Source organism: Oncorhynchus gorbuscha, linkage group LG01 (genome assembly GCF_021184085.1).
Source record: "Oncorhynchus gorbuscha isolate QuinsamMale2020 ecotype Even-year linkage group LG01, OgorEven_v1.0, whole genome shotgun sequence".
Lineage (NCBI taxonomy): Eukaryota > Metazoa > Chordata > Actinopteri > Salmoniformes > Salmonidae > Oncorhynchus > Oncorhynchus gorbuscha.
Window position 1 is genome coordinate 21,995,699 of NC_060173.1, and position 20,491 is coordinate 22,016,189.

At 45.8% G+C, this 20,491-nt stretch overlaps 1 protein-coding gene across 2 annotated transcripts in view; it reads left to right on the forward strand.

The window, feature by feature from the left end:
• The window catches only part of LOC124034643 (tetraspanin-9), a 306,432-nt gene that overhangs the window by 250,737 nt on the left and 35,204 nt on the right, over positions 1-20,491 (forward strand). For both annotated transcript variants that reach the window (XM_046348100.1, XM_046348092.1), the window contains one exon: positions 18,045-18,236. In XM_046348100.1, the coding sequence (XP_046204056.1) occupies positions 18,045-18,236 (192 nt within the window). The remainder of the gene's footprint in view (positions 1-18,044; positions 18,237-20,491) is intronic.

A 20,491-nucleotide genomic window follows, 5' to 3' on the forward strand; every position in this document is an offset into this window, starting at 1 on the left:
TCATTTGAGGGTATTTTCATCCTTATCGGGTGAACCAATTAGAAATTACAGCACTTAAATTACAGTCCACCCATTTTAGGGGACCAAAAGCATTGGGACAAATTCACCTATACAGTGCATTCAGAAAGTATTCAGACACCTTGACTTTTTCCACATGTTGTTATTTATTATTTTTTTAACCTTTATTTAACCAGGCAAGTCAGTTAAGAACAAATTCTTATTTTCAATGACAGCCTAGGAACAGTGGGTTAACTGCCTGTTCAGGTGCAGAAAGACAGATTTGTACCTTGTCAGCTCGGGGGTTTGAACTTGCAGCCTTCCGGTTACTAGTCCAACGCTCTAACCACTAGGCTACCCCTACAATGGACTACATTTACATGCTCTGTCATCAATCTACACACAATACCCCATATGGACAAAGCAAAAAAAAAAAAAATGTTGCAAATATACACTACCATTCAAAAGTTTGGAGTCTCCTTGTTTTTTAAAGAAAAGCCATTATTTTGTCCATGAAATACAGTGAAGACATTGTTAATATAGTAAATGACTATTGTAGCTGGAAATGGCAGATTTTTTATGGAATATTATTACGGTTTTCTTCCGTCGAAGGAGAGGCGGACCAAACTGCAGCGTGGTTATTTTGATACATCTTTAATAAAGATAATAACGAACAATACAAACACTACAAACACTAAACGTAACGTGCAAAACCTAAACATCTGATGAAAACAAACACAGAGACAGGAACAATCACCCACGAAACACTCAAAGAATATGGCTGCCTAAATATGGTTCCCAATCAGAGACAACGATAAACACCTGCCTCTGATTGAGAACCACCCCAGGCAACCATGGACACCTCTACTATACTACAATCCCATAACCTACAAAAACCCCAAGACAAAACACACCACATAAATAACCCATGTCACACCCTGGCCTGACCAAAATAATAAAGAAAACGTTAAATACTTTGACCAGGTCGTGACAGGACCCCCCCCCCCCTGGCCGCACACCTAAACCCATAGGGGAGGGTCCGGGTGGGTGCCTGACCACGGTGGTGGCTCCGGCGCGGGACGTGGACCCCACTCCAACAAAGTCTTAAATCAAATCAAATGTATTTATTTATATAGCCCTTCGTACATCAGCTGATATCTCAAAGTGCTGTACAGAAACCCAGCCTAAAACCCCAAACAGCAAGCAATGCAGGTGTAGAAGCACGGTGGCTAGGAAAAACTCCCTAGAAAGGCCAAAACCTAGGAAGAAACCTAGAGAGGAACCAGGCTGTGGGGTGGACAGTCCTTCTGGCTGTGCCGGGTGGAGATTATAACAGAACATGGCCAAGATGTTCATAAATGACCAGCATGGTCGAATAATAATAAGGCAGAACAGTTGAAACTGAAGCAGCAGCACGGCCAGGTGGACTGGGGACAGCAAGGAGTCATCATGTCAGGGAGTCCTGGGGCATGGGCTCAGGTCCTCCGAGAGAGAGAAAGAAAGAGAGAAGGAGAGAATTAGAGAATGCACACTTAGATTCACACAGGACACCGAATAGGGCAGGAGAAGTACTCCAGATATAACAAACTGACCCTAGCCCCCCGACACATAAACTACTGCAGCATAAATACTGGAGGCTGAGACAGGAGGGGTCAGGAGACACTGTGGCCCCATCCGAGGACACCCCCGGACAGGGTCAAACAGGAAGGATATAACCCCACCCACTTTGCCAAAGCACAGCCCCCACACCACTAGAGGGAAATCTTCAACCACCAACTTACCATCCTGAGACAAGGCTGAGTATAGCCCACAAAGATCTCAGCCATGGCACAACCCAAGGGGGGGCGCCAACCCACATCAGTGAATCAATGACCACATCAGTGAATCAACCCACTCAGGTGACGCACCCCTTCCAGGGACGGCATGAGAGAGCCCCAGCAAGCCAGTGACTCAGCCCCTGTAATAGAGTTAGAGGCAGAGAATCCCAGTGGAAAGAGGGGAACCGGCCAGGCAGAGACAGCAAGGGCGGTTCGTTGCTCCAGAGCCTTTCCGTTCACCTTCCCACTCCTGGGCCAGACTACACTCAATCATATGACCCACTGAAGAGATGAGTCTTCAGTAAAGACGTAAAGGTTGAGACCGAGTCTGAGTCTCTCACATGGGTAGGCAGACCGTTCCATAACAATGGAGCTCTATAGGAGAAAGCCCTGCCTCCAGCTGTTTACTTAGAAATTCTAGGGACAATTATGAGGCCTGCGTCTTGTGACCGTAGCATACGTGTAGGTATGTACGGCAGGACCAAAACAGAGAGATAGGTAGGAGCAGGCCCATGTAATGCTTTGTAGGTTAGCAGTAAAACATTGAAATCAGCCCTTGCTTTGACAGGAAGCCAGTGTAGAGAGGCTAGCACTGGAGTATTATGATACATTTTTTTGGTTCTAGTCAGTATTCTAGCAGCCGTATTTAGCACTAACTGAAGTTTATTTAGTGCTTTATCCGGGTAGCCGGAAAGTAGAGCATTGCAGTAGTCTAACCTAGAAGTGACAAAAGCATGGATTAATTTTTCTGCATCATTTTTGGACAAAAAGTTTCTGATTATTGCAATGTTACATAGATGGAAAAAAGCTGGTCTTGATATGTTCTTCAAAAGAGAGATCAGGGTCCAGAGTAACGCCGAGGTCCTTCACAGTTTTATTTGAGACGACTGTAAAACCATTAAGATTAATTGTCAGATTCAACAGAAGATCTCTTTGTTTCTTGGGACCAAGAACAAGCATCTCTGTTTTGTCCGAGTTTAAAAGTAGAAAGTTTGCAGCCATCCACTTCCTTATGTCTGAAACACATGCTTCTAGCATGCTAGCATGCTTACATCGCGTCCTTAGATATGCGACCCTCGCCGCCAACCTTGGCCTGGTAACCCTAACCAAGGGCCCCACTGGACTGAGGGGCAGCTCGGGACTGAGGGGTAGCTCGGGACTGAGGGGAAGCTCGGGACTGAGGGGAAGCTCAGGCAGATTGATGGCTCTGGCAGATCCTGGCTGACTCGTGGTTCCGGCAGACCCTGGCTGACTGGCATCTCTGGCAGATCCTGGCTGACTGGCGGATTCTGGCTGACTGGTGAATCCTGGATGAATGGCGGATCCTGGCTGACTGGTGGATCTGGAAGATCCTGGCTGACTGGCGGATCCTGGCTGACTGGTGGATCTGGAAGATCCTGGCTGACTGGCGGATCCTGGCTGACTGGCGGATCCTGGCTGACTGGTGGATCTGGAAGATCCTGGCTGACTGGCAGATCCTGGCTGACTGGTGGATCTGGAAGATCCTGGCTGACTGGCGGATCCTGGCTGAATGGCGGCTCTGGCTGCTCCATGCTGACTGCGTAGAGCCGGCTTCATGACACTTGGCTCGATCCCCACTCTAGCCCGGCCGATACGAGGAGCTGGTATGTACCGCACCGGGCTATGCACCCGCAATGGAGACACCGTGCGCTCTACAGCATAACACGGTGCCTGCCCGGTCTCTCTAGCCCCCCGGTAAGCACAGGAAGTTGGCGCAGGTCTCCTACCTGGCTTCGCCATACTCCCTCTGTGCCCCAGCCATTACATTTTTTGGGCTGACTCTGGGCTTCCTTGCCTGTCACCACGCCACTTGGTCCTGTTGTGGTGGGTGATTCTGTTACGGTTTTCTTCCGTCGAAGGAGAGGCAGACCAACTGCAGCGTGGTTATTTCGATACATCTTTAATAAAGATAATAACGAACAATACAAACACTAAACGTAACAAACCGAAACAGCCCTATCTGATGCAAACAAACACAGAGACAGGAACAATCACCCACGAAACACTCAAAGACTATGGCTGCCTAAATATGGTTCCCAATCAGAGACAACGATAAACACCTGCCTCTGATTGAGAACCACTCCAGGCAACCATAGACTTACCTCGACAACTCTACTACTATACCACAATCCCATAACCTACAAAAACCCCAAGACAAAACACACCACATAAATAACCCATGTCACACCCTGGCCTGACCAAAATAATAAAGAAAACACAAAATACTTAGACCAGGGCGTGTCAAATATCTACATAGGCGTACAGAGGCCCATTATCAGCAACCATCACTCCTGTGTTGCAATGGCACGTTGTGTTAGTTAATCCAAGTTTATCATTTTAAAAGGTTAATTGATCATTATAAAACCATTTTGAAATTATGTTAGCACAGCTGAAAACTGTTGTCCTGATTAAAGAAGCAATAAAACTGGCCTTCTTTAGAATAGTTGAGTATCTGAATCATCAGAATTTGTGGGTTCGATTACAGGCACAAAATGGCCAGAAACAAAGACCTTTTTCTGAAACCCGTCAGTCTATTCTTGTTCTGAGAAATGAAGGCTATTCAATGCGAGAAATTGCCAAGAAACTGAAGATCTCGTACAAGGCTGTGTACTACTCCCTTCACAGATAAGTGCAAACTGGCTCTAACCAGAATAGAAAGGTGAGTGGGAGGCCCGGTGCACAACTGAGCAAGAGGACAAGTACAGTAGAGTGTCTAGTTTGAGAAACAGACGCCTCACAAGTCCTCAACTGGCAGCTTCATTAAATAGTACCAGCAAACACCCGTCTCAACGTCAACAGTGAAGAGGCGACTCTGGGATGCTGGCCTTCTAGGCAGAGTTCCTTTGTCCAGTGTCTGTTATTTTGCCCATCGTAAAACTTTTCTTTTTATTGGCCAGTCTGAGATTTGGCTTTTTCTTTGCAACTCTGTCTAGATAGCAGCATCTCGCCTCTTCATTGTTGACATTGAGATGAGTGTTTTGAGGGTACTATTTAATGAAGCTGCCCAACACAAGGACATTTCTAAGTGACCCCAAACTTTTGAACGGTAGTGTATAATATTTTTTTTTAAACACAGAAATATAACATTTACATAACTATTCAGACCCTTCAGAGTACTTTGTTGATGCATCTTTGTCAGTGATTGCAGCCTAGAGTGTTTTGGGTATAATGCTACAAGCTTGGCACACATTTATGTTTGATTGGGTTAAAGCCCGGGCCCTGGCTCGGCCACTCAATACCATTCAGAAACTTGTCCCGAAGCCACTCCTGCTTTTCTTGGCTGTGTGCTTAGGGTCATTATCCCCAGTCTGAGGACCTGAACGCTCTAGAGCAGGTTTTCATCAAGGATCTCTCTCTGTACTTTTCTCCGTTCTTTCAGATCTTTCCCTCGATCCTGACTAGCCTCCTAGTGCCTGCCACTGAAAACTTCCCCACAGCATGATGCTGCCACCACCATGCTTCACCAAGTTCAACCTTGGTTTCATCAGACCAGAGAATCTTGTTTCTCATGGTCTGAGAATCCTTCAGGTGCCTTTTGGCAAACTCCAAGCGGGGTGTCATATGCCTTTTACTGAGGAGTGACTTATGTCTGGCCACTCTACAATAAAAGGTATGATTGATGGAGTGTTGCAGAGAATCTCTGGAGCTCTGTCAGAGTCACCATCGGGTTCTTGGTCACCTCCCTGACCAAGGCCCTTCTCCCCCGATTTCTCAGTTTTGTGGAAAAGTCAAGGGGTCTGAATATTTTCAGAATGCAATGTATGTATGTGTATTCAACTAGTCAAATGATTAGTATTTGGTCCCATATTGAAAGCACACAGTGATTACATCAAGCTTGTGACTCAACACATTTGTTGGATGCATTTGTTGTTTGTTTTGGTTGTGTTTCAGATTATTTTGTGCCCAAAAGAAATTAATGGTAAATATTATATTGTGTCATTTTGGAGTCACTTTTATTGTAAATAAGAATAGAATATGTTTCTTAACACTTCTACATTATTATTTTATATTATTTTATTTAACTAGGCAAGTCAGTTAAGAACAAATTCTTATTTACAATAACGGCCTACCAAAAGGCAAAAAGGCCTCCTGCGGGGTGGGGATGGGAGAGACAACATAACACTACATAAAGAGAGACCTAAGACAACAACATAGCATGGCAGCAACACACCATTACAAGAACATGGTAGCAACACAACATGGCAGCGGCACAACTTGGTAGCAGCACAAAAAAATGGTACAAACATTATTGGGCATAGACAACAGCACAAAGGGCAAGAAGGTAGAGACAAAAATATTTCACGCAAAGCAGCCACAACTGTTAGTAAGTGTCCATGATTGAGTCTTTGAATGAAGAGATAAATGCGGATGGTACCATGATTACGGGTAGTACTGAATAAATTGTGAATAATGATAGTGATAAAGTTACAGATGCACAAATATCATACCCTCAAGACATTTTTCGGGGGGTGTATGATATATGTAACTTACTCACCATTTGTTACTGTCACAATACTTTTGGAGCTCACTGTATGTACAGTATGCAAATGCTATACATATTTGAATGTTATGATGCACTAAAAACTTTTAACACATCCCCATCAGCCAGTAAAAGCTTGTTAACGCTGGCTGAGAAGTAGTAAAAAGCAGCGTACTGCCCCCACACACTCCCGGCATTGGCTTAATGGGAGAGACTGTGTCGCTGCAAGGGCGCACACGGGGAGCCAGGGGATCGTGGGAGCTAAGACAGAATGTCAGAGCCCAACGCTCCCCTCTCTCTCTCTCCGCCCCGTTCGATGCAAAGTTAATTACTGCAGGATTTGCCATGCGGCAAAGGGAGGCAGCCAGAACCAAAATACCCAACACATTACTTTTATCTCAACATTAAACTATGCTTTTGTCTTATATGGCTCCCTATTCCCACATAGTTAGCCTCGACTCCAGGCTTTTCCCTCTCCCACCAGCTTCATGAGAAACAAGACTTGGAAGTATGGTAATGGAGGACTACTACAACATAACTTTAGGGAATGTGGAACCATGTGGGATGAAGATCTAACTATTTCACATGTGGAAGGACATTTGGTCCATCATTTTCATGTGGCTTTTAACTACTGTACACTCGTGTGCATTATGTCTGTTTTATGACCGCTCTGAGTTATTCAGTATCTTGAGATCCTACAGTAAAATAATAAGAGATCCATTGGTTAAAGAATGGGGATGGCCGCCATTCTATGTGGCCTGACCAATAATTTTTCTATTTTGTGTGCTGTTTTGAGCTGTTTTAATTTTTGGGGGACATAATGTTTACACTATTGTTTCCTATGACCGAAAAGAGCTTCTGGACATCAGAGGTTGACGAGCCGGATGCCTGACGAGACTGCATCAGCAAGAGGATAATCCGCCTTTAACCTTTTTCTACTGGTGAACGTGGAATCACGGAAGAATAAACTGTATGCGCTCCGTTCGATACTATCCTACAGACGGTGCTTGCCTACGGAGCTGTGAGGGGAACGGCACCTCAGTACCTCCAGGCTCTGATCAGGCCCTACACCCAAACAAGGGCACTGCGTTCATCCACCTCTGGCCTGCTCGCCTCCCTACCACTGAGGAAGTACAGTTCCCGCTCAGCCCAGTCAAAACTGTTCGCTGCTCTGGCCCCCCAATGGTGGAACAAACTCCCTCACGACGCCAGGACAGCGGAGTCAATCACCACCTTCCGGAGACACCTGAAACCCCACCTCTTTAAGGAATACCTAGGATAGGATAAGTATCCTTCTCACCCCCCCCCCCTTTAAGATTTAGATGCACTATTGTAAAGTAACTGTTCTACTGGATGTCATAAGGTGAATGCACCAATTTGTAAGTCGCTCTGGATAAGAGCGTCTGCTAAATGACTTAAATGTAAATGTAATGTAAATGTAAAAACTGTAATATCGTGGCTGAACAAGGACATGGATAATATACAGTTAGCTGGATTTGTCCATCCAGCGGCAAGACAGAACAGCAGCCTCCGGTAAGATCGGGGGGTGGTGTGTGTCTCTGTCAACAACAGCTAGTGGAAGTCTCAATGTTTTGGTTCCCTAAGCTGGAGACCCTCATGATGGAGTGGCAGGTAGCCTAGTGGTTAGAGTGTTGGACTCGTAACTGAAAGGTTGCAAGATCAAATCTCTGAGCTGACAAGGTAACCATCTGTCATTCTGTAAAAACCTGACTGTTCCTAGGCTCTCATTGAAAATAAGAATTTGTTTTTAACTGACTTTTCTCGTTAAATAAAGATTAAAAAATAAGCTGTAGACCACACTATTTTCCAAAATAGTTTTTATCTATATTCTTTGTAGCTGTCAATTTGCCAGCACAAACCGATCCTGGCACTAAGACCACACTCAACGAGCTGTATAAGGCCATAGGCAAACAAGAAAATGCTCATCCAGAGGCTCCTAATGGCCAGGAACTTTAATGCAGGAAGACTGAAATTTCTACCAGTATGTTACATGCAGCTAGAGAAAAAAAGCTCTTGATCACCTTTACTCCACTCACAGCACAGGAGGTGGTTGCACCTTAATTGGGCGGAACGGGCTCGTGGTAATGACTGGAGTGGAATAGGTGGAATGGTTTCAAATACATCAAACATATAGTTTCCAGGTGTTTAATGCCATTTCATTTGATCCGTTCCAGACGTTATTATGAGCCGTTCTCCCCTCAGCAGCCTCCACTGACACAGAGACACGTACAAAGGTCTCCCTCACCCTCCATTTGGCAAATCTGACCATAACTCTATCCTCCTGATTCCTGCTTAGAAGCTAAAATTCTACAAGTACCAGTACGCTCAATACGGAAGTGGTCCGATGAAGCGAATTCTAAATTACAGGACTGTTTCACTAGCACAGACTGGAATATGTTCCGAGATTCATCCGATGGCATTGAGGAGTATACAACATCAGTCACCGGCTTCATTAATAAGTGCATTGACGACGTCGTACCCACAGTAACCGCATGTACATATCCCAACCAGAAACCATGGATTACAGGCAACATTCGCACTGAGCTACATCCGCCCTAAGCTAAAGGCTAGAGCTCTTGCTTTCAAGAAGTGGAACACCAATCCGAACGCTTATAAGAAATCCCTCTACGCCCTCCGACAACCATCAACAGGCAAAGTGTCAATACAGGGATCAAATCCTAATACACCGGCTCTGACGCTCGTCAAATGTGCAGGGCTTGCAAACTATCATCGATTACAAAGATAAACCCAGCCGCAAGCTGCCCAGTAACACAAGCCTGCATGAGAGAACCAGCTGTTCCGGACGACGGTGTGATCACGCTCTCCATAGCCAGTGTGAGTAAGACCTTTAAACAGATTAACATTCACAAGGCCGCAGGGCCAGACGGATTACCAGGACACGTACTCCAAGCTTGCGCTGACCAACTGTGTCTTCACTCACATTTTCAACCTCTCCCTGACCTAGTCTGTAATACCTACATATTTCAAGCAGACTACCATAGTCCCTGTACCCAATAACGCCAAGTTACCCTTCCTAAATGACTACCGCCCCGTAGCCATGGAATACTTTTAAAGGCTGGTCATGGCTCACATCAACACCATCAACACTCCAATTTGCATACTGCCCCAACAGATTCACAGATGATGGAGTGCAATCTCTATTGCACTCCACACGGCCCTTTCCCACCTGAACAAAAGGAATGCCCACAATAGAATGCTGCTCATTGAAGGCACTTCAGTGTTTAATACCATAGTTCCCTCCAAGCTCATCACGAAGCTAAGGACCCTGAGATTAAACACATTCCTCTACAACTGGATCCTGAACTTCCTGACGTGCCACCCTTAGGTGGTGAGGGTAGGCAACAACACACCGCTGGCCATGCTGACACAACACGGGGGCCCATCAGGGGTGCGTGCTTAGTCCCCTCCTGTACTCCCTGTTCACCCATGACTGCGTGGCCAGGCACAACTCCAAAACCATCATTAAGTTTGCAGACGACATGACGGTGGTAGGCCTGATCACAGACGACAATGAGACAACCTGTAGGGAGGAGGTCAGAGACCCGGCAGTGTGGTGCCAGGACAACAACTCAACGTGAGCAAGACAAAGGAGCTGATTGTGTGCTTCAAGTGAAAGCGGGCCGAGCACACCCCTATTTGGTTAAGGGCTCGTAAGTAAGCTTTTCATGGTAAGGTCTACTACACCTCTTGTATTCGGCGCATGTGTCAAATAAAATTTGATTTGATCCACACAGATGGGATGTGAAAAAAGCCTATCTCAGTAGGCAGGCTTGAAGTCAGTCGTGACCATCGAAGGTCAAACGACCAATAGCTCTCTACTCTGGGCTTCCCTAAATAACATCTGTTCACGTTTGACATTAGGGCTGGTAGTAGTGGTATTGTGAGACAGAGATTACACAGACAGAGATCAGACAGATTGGGTGGGGGCTGGATGGCTTCACAGTCACTTACAGCAGACACCCTTGGACGCGTTCGGGCATTACTCACAATCAACTAGGCACAGGATCCTACCTCCACCTGGACTGGCTAACGTCTCTGCGCTCCATCCTCGTAAATACAGCCTGTCTGCCCTCATAATGTACCTAGTACCGCCACTACATGTCCTTGCAATGAACCCTCTCACTCAACAGCAACTGTGGCCATAGAGAGAGAATTATTTGAACGGAAAAAAGCATGCTTTACTCCTATAGGTACACTCAATATGGCCGCTTCTCCACCCATCACAGACCCATTGACATGAAAGGGAAAGCCTTGAAAGGGAACGTTTTAGTTATTCTATTTCTATGGCAGTGGCCTCATGAGCTGGGAAATCTATCTTCATATCCACTCTGCATAAAGACATACGTGACCTTTCACAGCATTTCCAGTTGACATTTTCTATGTTTAATCGGGGACTCCTGGTTCACTCCTCCCAGTGAGTGGTTGGTTATTTATTATTAAGATGATTACATTTACATTGTAGTCATTTAGGAGATGCTCTTATCCAGAGTGACAATTATACTGTAGCATTCTTGAGGCCCCGTACTGAGCTGATGCTCCCTTGATCTAATGCCATTCAAACAAACAACTCCTGGGTCGGACTCTCTCTTTGTTAGCCACACAGCAGTTAGTTGTTTGTTTTACTGCTGTTTTTCTGAGGGAAGGAGCAAATGCTCCCTGTGTCCCTTTGAATAGGATGCCCATCGGGTGGCCAATCTGATCTTCCGCTCCGGAGGGATCGAACGCTGTACTTCGCTGAGGCTTCATGGACTCATCTCTTGCTCCATCCTTTAACCTTCACAGGAGCTCTCCTTTTTGTTTGTTATGATAGAGGGTCTAATTTTAGTCAGGCAGTCGGGATCAGGACCCTGGCAACACATAGAATCTCAGTACTTTCAACTCGGCAACCTTTTGTTGCCAAGGGACTGAGGTACTTATTACAGGAGTGTTTTCCATCCATTTCAGGTCTTAAAAGGTTATGCAGACCCCCTGTAGCCCCCATGTATATATGAAGCGATATCATCTCCCGTCGACTCTAGCCTACACAAACACAGGCCACACAGCCCTCACAATGGAGATGTCAAGGGTTAATTCGGGTGATCCTCCACTCAACAGAAGGCCGCTGGGTGGGGGGGGGTTGACGACCTGGACTCAGGTTTATATATCCATGGTTCCAGACCCCGTAGGAAACATTAGGATTGAGATGTCTCTTGACACCACCATCAGTAGCAGACAGAAGTTTACCCCTCTGGCCGGCCCCTCTTGACACAGCCCTCACATAACCATCACACAGCCCTCCCAAACCCCACTCCCACTCATATACACCAGCAGTGTGGAAGACGCTTACTTTAACTCAGACACTTGTTTCTTTCTTACTATAAAGTAAAGTCACACTTTCGTGGGGCTCTTAGATGAGGGTGTCGATGATGTTGAGAGAGGCTGACAGAGCCATTAGTCATCTCTGGATGTAAGCCGGCTTTAAGTGCTCAGTGCTTAGAGGTATTAAAGGCGCTATTTGTCAGTCCAATTAACCAACTCATTTAGCTTGTGGGTACGTGTGATTAATTATTTATTGTGTCCAGGTTTGCCTGCGTTCCTGTGGTGGGTTGCAGATTTCCAGGTTGGTTAGTGTACAGTACACAGCTCCATATATTGCTGACAGGCGTTAATGTGTTGGAAAGCACTGGTGTGATCACAAAGAAGGAGGGAGTGTCCTCTGCAAACAAGGAAGTTCAGACAACACAACAGTAGTGAGCTTGATTACCAACAATGACGAGACAGCCTACAGGGAGGAAGTGAGCTCACTCGGAGTGTGATGTCAGGAAAACAACCTCGCACTCAACATTAACAAAACAAAGGAGATGATCGTGGACTTCAGGAAACAGCAGAGGGAGGCCCCCCCTTATCCACATCAAAAGGACAGCAGTGGAGAAGGTGGAAAGTTTTAAGTTCCTCGGCGTACACATCACAGACGAACTGAAATGGTCCACCCACACAGACAGTGTGGTGAAGAAGGTGCAACAGGAGGCATTTGGCTTTTCACCTAAAACCCTGACAAACCTTTACAGATGCACAATCGAGAGCATCCTGTCGGGCTGTATCACAGCCTGGTAAAGGCAACTGCACCGCCCTGAACCATAAGGCTCTCCAGAGGGTGGTGCGGTCTGCACAATGCATCGCCGGGGGCAAACTACCTGCCCTCCAGGACACCTACACCACCCGATGTCAAGGCCAAAAACATCATCAAGGACAACAACCAACCGAGCCACTGCCTGTTCACAACGCTACCATCCAGAAGGCGAGGTCAGTACAGGTGCATCAAAGCTGGAACCGAGAGACTGAAAAACAGCTTCTATCTCAAGGCCATCAGACTGCTAAACAGTAATCACTAACTCAGAGAGGCTGCTGCCTACATTGAGACCCAATCACTGGCCACTTTAATAAATGGATCACTAGTCACTTTAAATAATGCCACTTTAATAATGTTTACATATCTTACATTACTCATATCATATGTATATACTGTATTTTATACCATCTATTGTTGGGAAATTGTTAGATTACTTGTTAGATATTACTGCACTGTGTAGAATTTCGCTACACTCGCATTAACATCTGCATGTGACTGATTTGATTTGAGGGAAAGGATGGAGGGAGGAGTGGCGATGCTATGATTTACCACGGCGTCTAACCATATTTCAACTTGTTGTGATTTCTTATTCACGACATGATTGCATGGGATATTTCATTCCATTAGGCAGAGGGAAAATGTCACTACTTACCTCTCCGCTTATATTTCACTGGGGCCGGCATGGCGGGCTGCAGCGCATCACTGTTTGATAACATCACAGTATCAGGCTGTCTCATCGCGGTCACCTAATAATCCCCAGTTTACAATTGGCTCACTCATCCCCCTCCTCTCCCCTGTAACTATTCGCCAGGTTATTGCTGCAAATGAGAATGTGTTCTCAGTCAACTTACCTGGCAAAATAATGGATAAATAAAATAAAACATTTGCGATGCATCCCAGCGTCTGTCCGGTCTGTGTTTATCACTAGAGCCAAGGCAACTTTAATGCAGGGAAACTTAAATCAGTTCTACCAAATTTCTTTCAACATGTTAAATGTGCAACCAGAGGGAAAATATTTCTAGATCACCTGTACTCCACACACAGAGACGCGTGCAAAGCTCTCCCTCGCACTCCATTTGGTAAATCCAACCACAACTCTATCCTCCTGATTCCTGCTTACAATAAAAAATTAAAGTAGGAAGCACCAGTGACTCAGTCTATAAAAAAGTGGTCAGATGAAGCAGATGCTAAACTACAGGACTGTTTTGCTGGCATAGACTGGAACATGTTCCGTGATTTTTCCAATGGCACTGAGGAGTACAACACATCATTCACTGGCTTTATCAATAAGTGCATTGAGGACGTCGTCCCCACAGTAACTGTACGTACATACCCCAACCAGAAGCCATGGATTACAGGCAACATTCGCACTGAGCTAAAGGGTAGAGCTGCCACTTTCAAAGTGTGGGACTTACAAGAAATCCCACTATGCCCTGAGATGAACCATCAAACAGGCAAAACATCAATATAGGGCTAAGATTGAATCATACAACACCGGCTCTGACGCTCGTCTTATGTTGCAGGGCTTGCAAACTATTACAGACTACAAAGGGAAGCACAGCCGCGAGCTGCCCAGTGACACGAGCCTACCAGACGAGCTAAATCACTTCTATGCTCGCTTCGAGGCAGGCGGCACTGAGGCATGCATGAGAGCATCAGTTGTTCTAGACGACTGTGTGATCACGCTCTCCATAGCCGATGTGAGTAAGACCTTTTAAACAGGTCAACATACACAAGGCTGCAGGGCCAGGCGGATTACCAGGACGTGTGCTCCGGGCATGTGCTGACTTTATTGGCAGGTGTCTTCACTGACATTTTCAACATGTCCCTGATTGAGTCTGGAATACCAACATGTTTCAAGCAGACCATCATAGTCCCTGTGCCCAAGAACTCAAAGGCAACCTGCCTAAATGACTACAGACCCGTAGCACTCACGTCAGTAGCCATGAAGTCCTTTGAAAGGCTAGTAATGGCTCACATCAACACCATTATCCCAGAAACCCTAGACCACCTCCAATTTGCATACCACTATAAAAGATCCACAGATGATGCAATCTCTATTGCACTCCACACTGCCCTTTCCAACCTGTACAAAAGGAACACTTATGTGAGAATGCTTTTCATTGACTACAGCTCAGCGTTCAACACCATAGTACCCTCAAAGCTCATCACTAAGCTAAGGACCCTGGGACTAAACACCTCCCTCTGCAACTGGATCCTGGACTTCCTGACGGGCCGCCCCCAGGTGGTGAGGGTAGGTAGCAACACATCTGCCATGCTGATCCTCACCACTGGAGACCCCCAGGGTTGCATGCTCAGTCCCCTCCTGTACTCCTTGTTCACCCACGACTGCATGGCCAGACACAACTCCAACACCATCATTAAGTTTGCTGAAAACACCGACAACAAAGAGACAGCCTGTAGGGTGGAGGTCAGAGACCTGGCCGGGTGGTGCCAAAATAACAACCTATCCCTCAACGTGACCAAGACTAAGGAGATGATTGTGGACTACAGGAAAAGGAGGACCGAGCACGCCCCCATTCTCATCGGCGGGGCTGTAGTGGAGCAGGTTGAGAGCTTCAAGTTCCTTGGTGTCCAGTCAAGTTCCAGTCAGTCTCTGTAGGGGCAGAGGGGCAGTGTATTGAGGAGGAACTCAAACTCAAATTTAGACCTGGGACACCATTATCATTCATTATCAGGTAGAACAGAGAAACAGCAGTCTCCGGACCTCGTAGGGTAAGAGTTGAATACCCCTGCCCTACAGTGTTATGAACCTAGACTGCATTGTGTGTGTGTGTGCGTGTGTTTGTGGTGGGGGGCGGGCGGGTTGGAGTCGTGTGAGTGCTGGTGGGTAGAGGGGGCGGGTTGATGTCATGTGGGTGGGTAGAGGGGTGTGGGTTGGTGTCATGTGGGTGGGTAGAGGGGGCAGGTTGGTGTCATGTGGGTGTGGTTGGGTAGAGGGGGCAGGTTGGTGTCATGTGGGTGGGTAGAAGGGGGCAGGTTGGTGTCATGTGGGTGGGTAGAGGGGGCAGGTTGGTGTCATGTGGGTGGGTAGAGGGGGGCAGGTTGGTGTCATGTGGGTGTGGGTGGGTAGAGGGGGGCAGGTTGGTGTCATGTGGGTGTGGGTGGGTAGAGGGGGGCAGGTTGGTGTCATATGGGTGCCGGTGTGTTGTTCTATGTTTGTTCTATGCCAGTAAGCTGCTCAGACTGGCGGAACGCATTTCTGCTCCTAATCATTAGTAGAGCTCTTATTGTCTTAACAGAATCAGTTAATATGCTGTAATGGGTGTAAATGCTCTTGATTAGTTGTTCTCTCCTCCCCTGATGCATAGAGGGTAGTCAGCCTACTGCTACAGCCTTTCTGGGGATATCTATATGCTCACTTACCTTGGATTTATACTTTGTGAAGACTATGAAAATACATAATGAATATATTTTTTTTTTCATTATTTGTCAATATTAGGGATGCAATGGTACAGTGGGCCCACGGTTCGGGATGTATCACGGTTTGTGGGCCACGGTAACTGTATTGTAACGGTACCGTACGGTAACGGCACTTGTATGACTCTCATACAGGGGACGAGTTTGCAACACGAAGCTCTTCATCTCCCAAACCAGAACATAGTGAACCGTCACAGTGAGGTAGCTTCCAGTACATAGTGAACTGTCACGGTGAGGTAGCTTCCAGTACATAGTGAACCGTCACGGTGAGGTAGCTTCCAGTACATAGTGAACCATCACAGCGAGGTAGCTTCCAGTACATAGTGAACCATCACAGTGAGGTAGCTTCCAGTACATAGTGAACCATCAGTGAGGTAGCTTCCAGTACATAGTGAACCATCACAGTGAGGTAGCTTCCAGTACATAATGAACCATCAGTGAGGTAGCTTCCAGTACATAGTGAACCATCACAGTGAGGTAGCTTCCAGTACATAGTGAACCATCAGAGAGGTAGCTTCCAGTACATAGTGAACCATCATAGTGAGGTAGCTTCCAGTACATAGTGAACCGTCACAGTGCGGTAGCTACCAGTACATAGTGAACCGTCACAGTGAGGTAGCTTCCAGTACATAGTGAACCATCAGTGAGGTAGCTTCCAGTACATAGTGAACCATCACAGTGAGGTAGCTTCCAGTACATAGTGAACCATCAGAGAGGTAGCTTCCAGTACATAGTGAACCGACACAGTGAGGTAGCTTCCAGTACATAGTGAACCATCACAGTGAGGCAGCTTTTTTTTATAAAAAAATATATTTTTAACCAAGCAAGTCAGTTTTAAGAACAAATTCTTATTTACAAAGACAGCCTAGCTGCCTACTTGCCTTGTTCAGGGGCAGAACGACAGGTTTTTACCTTGTCAGGTCGGGGAATCAATCTAGCAACCTTTCGGTTACTGGCCCAATGCTCTAACCACTAGGCTACCTGCCACCCCGTTTGAGTTGCTCTGGATGTCCAACTATCAGTGGAGAGAGCTAGATAGGTTGGATGTGTCAATATGTTTTCAATTTCTCTCCATAATGTTTCATAGAGTTTGGGAATTACTTTTCCGCTGAAATGTGTGCCGGAGGGGACATTGTAACACGGTCACATTGTTTTCATCAGGTGATGAAATCCTGAATCAGTAACCACCGAATGGGGCTGCAAATGTTTGGCTATGAATACTCCCAATGCTTTCGTTATTTCTTTGTTTTTCTGAATGTTGCAAATTGTCATTGGAAGGCAACGGCGAGAGATTGTTGTGTTTTGGCTAACGAGTGGACTCTCCTTGCTCCAGCTGCAAGGGATACGGCCAGGTGATGGCCACACAATTGACACATCATGTAAGAATTGTTTCCACTTGAGTAGCTGATGGTGACAAAGCAATGCTTGCAGACTGTACTTTGTTTGTTTATGGTCTTCTTACCCTCGTCATTGTATTGACCGTTGAATCCAAAATGTTCCCACACAGCAGATTTGAAAGACGGCGGTGCCTCTTCAAATTTGCTTCACTCTGTCTCGCTATCGCTCGCCGTTGTCAGGTTGGAGCTGAGAGAATATTTGTTTTTAGTTTTCCTTTTCTTCATGGGGCCCTTTTAGGGGGATTTCCTACTGAGAAGTCATTGCAAATCGTCCATAGGTTGTTTAAGGGGAGGGGGTTGTGGTCACTGCAGTTGCTACATTTTGAGACATTGCTGTGGAGTAAAGTTTGTCAGCCATCAGGAGCCCCCTAGTGGCCTGGGGCCCCAAGCCGTTGCCTGCATTGCCTGTTCACAAGCTGCGTGTTTGGTTCTGTGGATCTGAATGTACAACTTGTGTGTAGTGTGCAGCACAATAAGCAAGTTTAGGAAATTATAGGAAAATTACAGGCATATCATAATTCCGCGGTTCACGTGTGCGTATTGAACGTAGAGGGCGTACCGAACGGTTCGACAACATGCTGTGTATCATTGCATCCCTAGTGAATATGCATGCTCATTTCAGTACTGCAAAGAACCTATAAGCCTCTTGTTTTCTGCCAACTCCAATTAATTCAGAACAGACATGTCTCTTTGATTATTCTATTTTAAACCTCTCTTACCTGTTATCTCTTGCTTTGCAGTTGTGTGGCTGTGGGCTGCTGGGCGTTGGCATCTGGCTGTCTGTGTCCCAGGGCAGCTTTGCCACCTTCTCACCCTCCTTCCCGTCGCTCTCCGCTGCCAACCTGGTCATCGCCATCGGCGCCATCGTCATGGTGACCGGCTTCCTGGGCTGCCTGGGAGCCATCAAGGAGAACAAGTGCCTGCTTCTGAGTGTGAGTTAAGAACTGGCCTGCCCACGCACTCAGACATACAAACACACACGCACATTTATACAACTCTGTCTTTCTGTCTTTCTTCTCTCCCTCTATCTATTTCTCTCTCTACCCCAGTCCCCCCCACACACACACAAACACACACACACCAGCCTTCAGTAGAGCAGTCAGGCTAACGAACTCAACGGGGGAGATGAATCCTCAGCAAAAAACCTTGGGGGCTCACAGATAAAATTAGACCCGAGTGCCAGGCACTGAGGGAGTCTCCCATTCCTCCATGGCCATGGTCACAGCCTGATTGAAAGAATTGTCAGTGTGAGGCCCTTTGTCACATGCTGTCACATGCTTGAGTTATGTAGATTAGACATTCATTGTATTGGTAAAAATAATTATTTATTTTATTATTTAATACAAAGAATACTCTTGTTTGTCTAGACTCATGTTGTTCCCGGAGAACTGTTAACTTAAGAGTTTTATCTCAAGTGTTATTTAAGTAGCAAAGTTTGAAAAGATAGCGCACGAGTAGGTTTACATAACTGAATGCAAAACTTTTTATATCAACTTGAAAATGAGACGAGTTGGAATTTCAAACACCTCCAATCCCTTGGAGCAGCTATCTCAAACATCAGTTAAAAGCATATTGAATATTCCGCATCAGTAAATCACTACGTCTGCACTATGTGCTTTAACAATTTTGTATAGCATGAAGCGAGAGAAAGAAAGAGAGAGCGAGCGAGACGGACAGAGAGCAAGACAGAAATAGAGAGAAGGAAAGAGAGCAAGACAGAAATAGAGAGAAGGAAAGAGAGAAAGACAGAAATAGAGAGAAGGAAAGAGAGAAAGACAGAAATAGAGAGAAGGAAAGAGAGCAAGACAGAAATAGAGAGAAGGAAAGAGAGAAAGACAGAAATAGAGAGAAGGAAAGAGAGAGAGACAAAAATAGAGATACAAAATATAAAGAGAGAGGGAGGGCCTGGATCTTTGCCAGAACACCACAGTTCTAAATAATGAACTCTGGTGTAAAAGCTTCATAACACATCACTGTAATATGTAACTTTTTGGGCAACCCTGACCAAATACACATAGAAATGTACAGTTGAAGTCGGAAGTTTACATACACCTCAGCCAAATACATTTAAACTCAGTTTTTCACAATTCCTGACATTTAATCACAGTAAGAATTCCCTGTCTTAGGTCAGTTAGGATCACCACTTTATTTTAAGAATGTGAAATGTCAGAATAATAGTAGAGAGAGTGATTTATTTCAGCTTTTATTTCTTTCATCACATTCCCAGTGGGTCAAAAGTTCACATACACTCAATTAGTATTTGGAAGCATTGCCTTTAAATTGTTTAACTTGGGTCAAACGTTTTGAGTAGCCTTCCACAAGCTTCCCACAATAGGTTGGGTGAATTTTGGCCCATTCCTCCTGACAGAGCTGGTGTAACTGAGTCAGGTTTGTTGGCCTCCTTGCTCACACACGATTTTTCAGTTCTGCCAACAAATTTTCTATAGGATTGAGGTCAGTGCGTTGTGATGGCCACTCCAATACCTTGACCTTGTTGTCCTTAAGCCATTTTGCCACAACTTTGGAAGTATGCTTGGGGTCATTGTCCATTTGGAAGACCCATTGCAACCAAGCTTTAACTTCCTGACTGTCTTGAGATGTTGCTTCAATATATGCACATCATTTTCCTCCCTCATGATGCCATCTGTTTTGTGAAGTGTACCAGTCCCTCCTGCAGCAAAACACCCCCACAAAATAATGCTGCCACCCCCATGCTTCATGGTTGGGATGGTGTCTTCAGCTTGCAAGCCTCCCCCTTTTTCCTCCAAACATAACGATGGTCATTATGGCCAAACAGTTCTATTTTTGTTTCATCAGACTAGAGGACATTTCTCCAAAAAGTACGATCTTTGTCCCCATGTGCAGTTGCAAACCGAAGTCTGGCTTTTTTATGGCAGTTTTCGAGCAGTGGCTTCTTCCTTGCTGAGCGGCCTTTCAGTTTATGTCGATATAGGACTCGTTTTACTGTGGATATAGATACTTTTGTACCTGTTTCCTCCAGCATATTCACAAGGTCCTTTGCTGTTGTTCTGGAATTGATTTGCACTTTTCGCACCAAAGTACGTTCATCTGAAGTCTGCGTGGTCCCATGGTGTTTATACTGGCATACTATTGTTTGTACAGATGAACGTGGTACCTTCAGGCGTTTGGAAATTGCTCCCAAGTATGAACCAGACTTGTGGAGGTC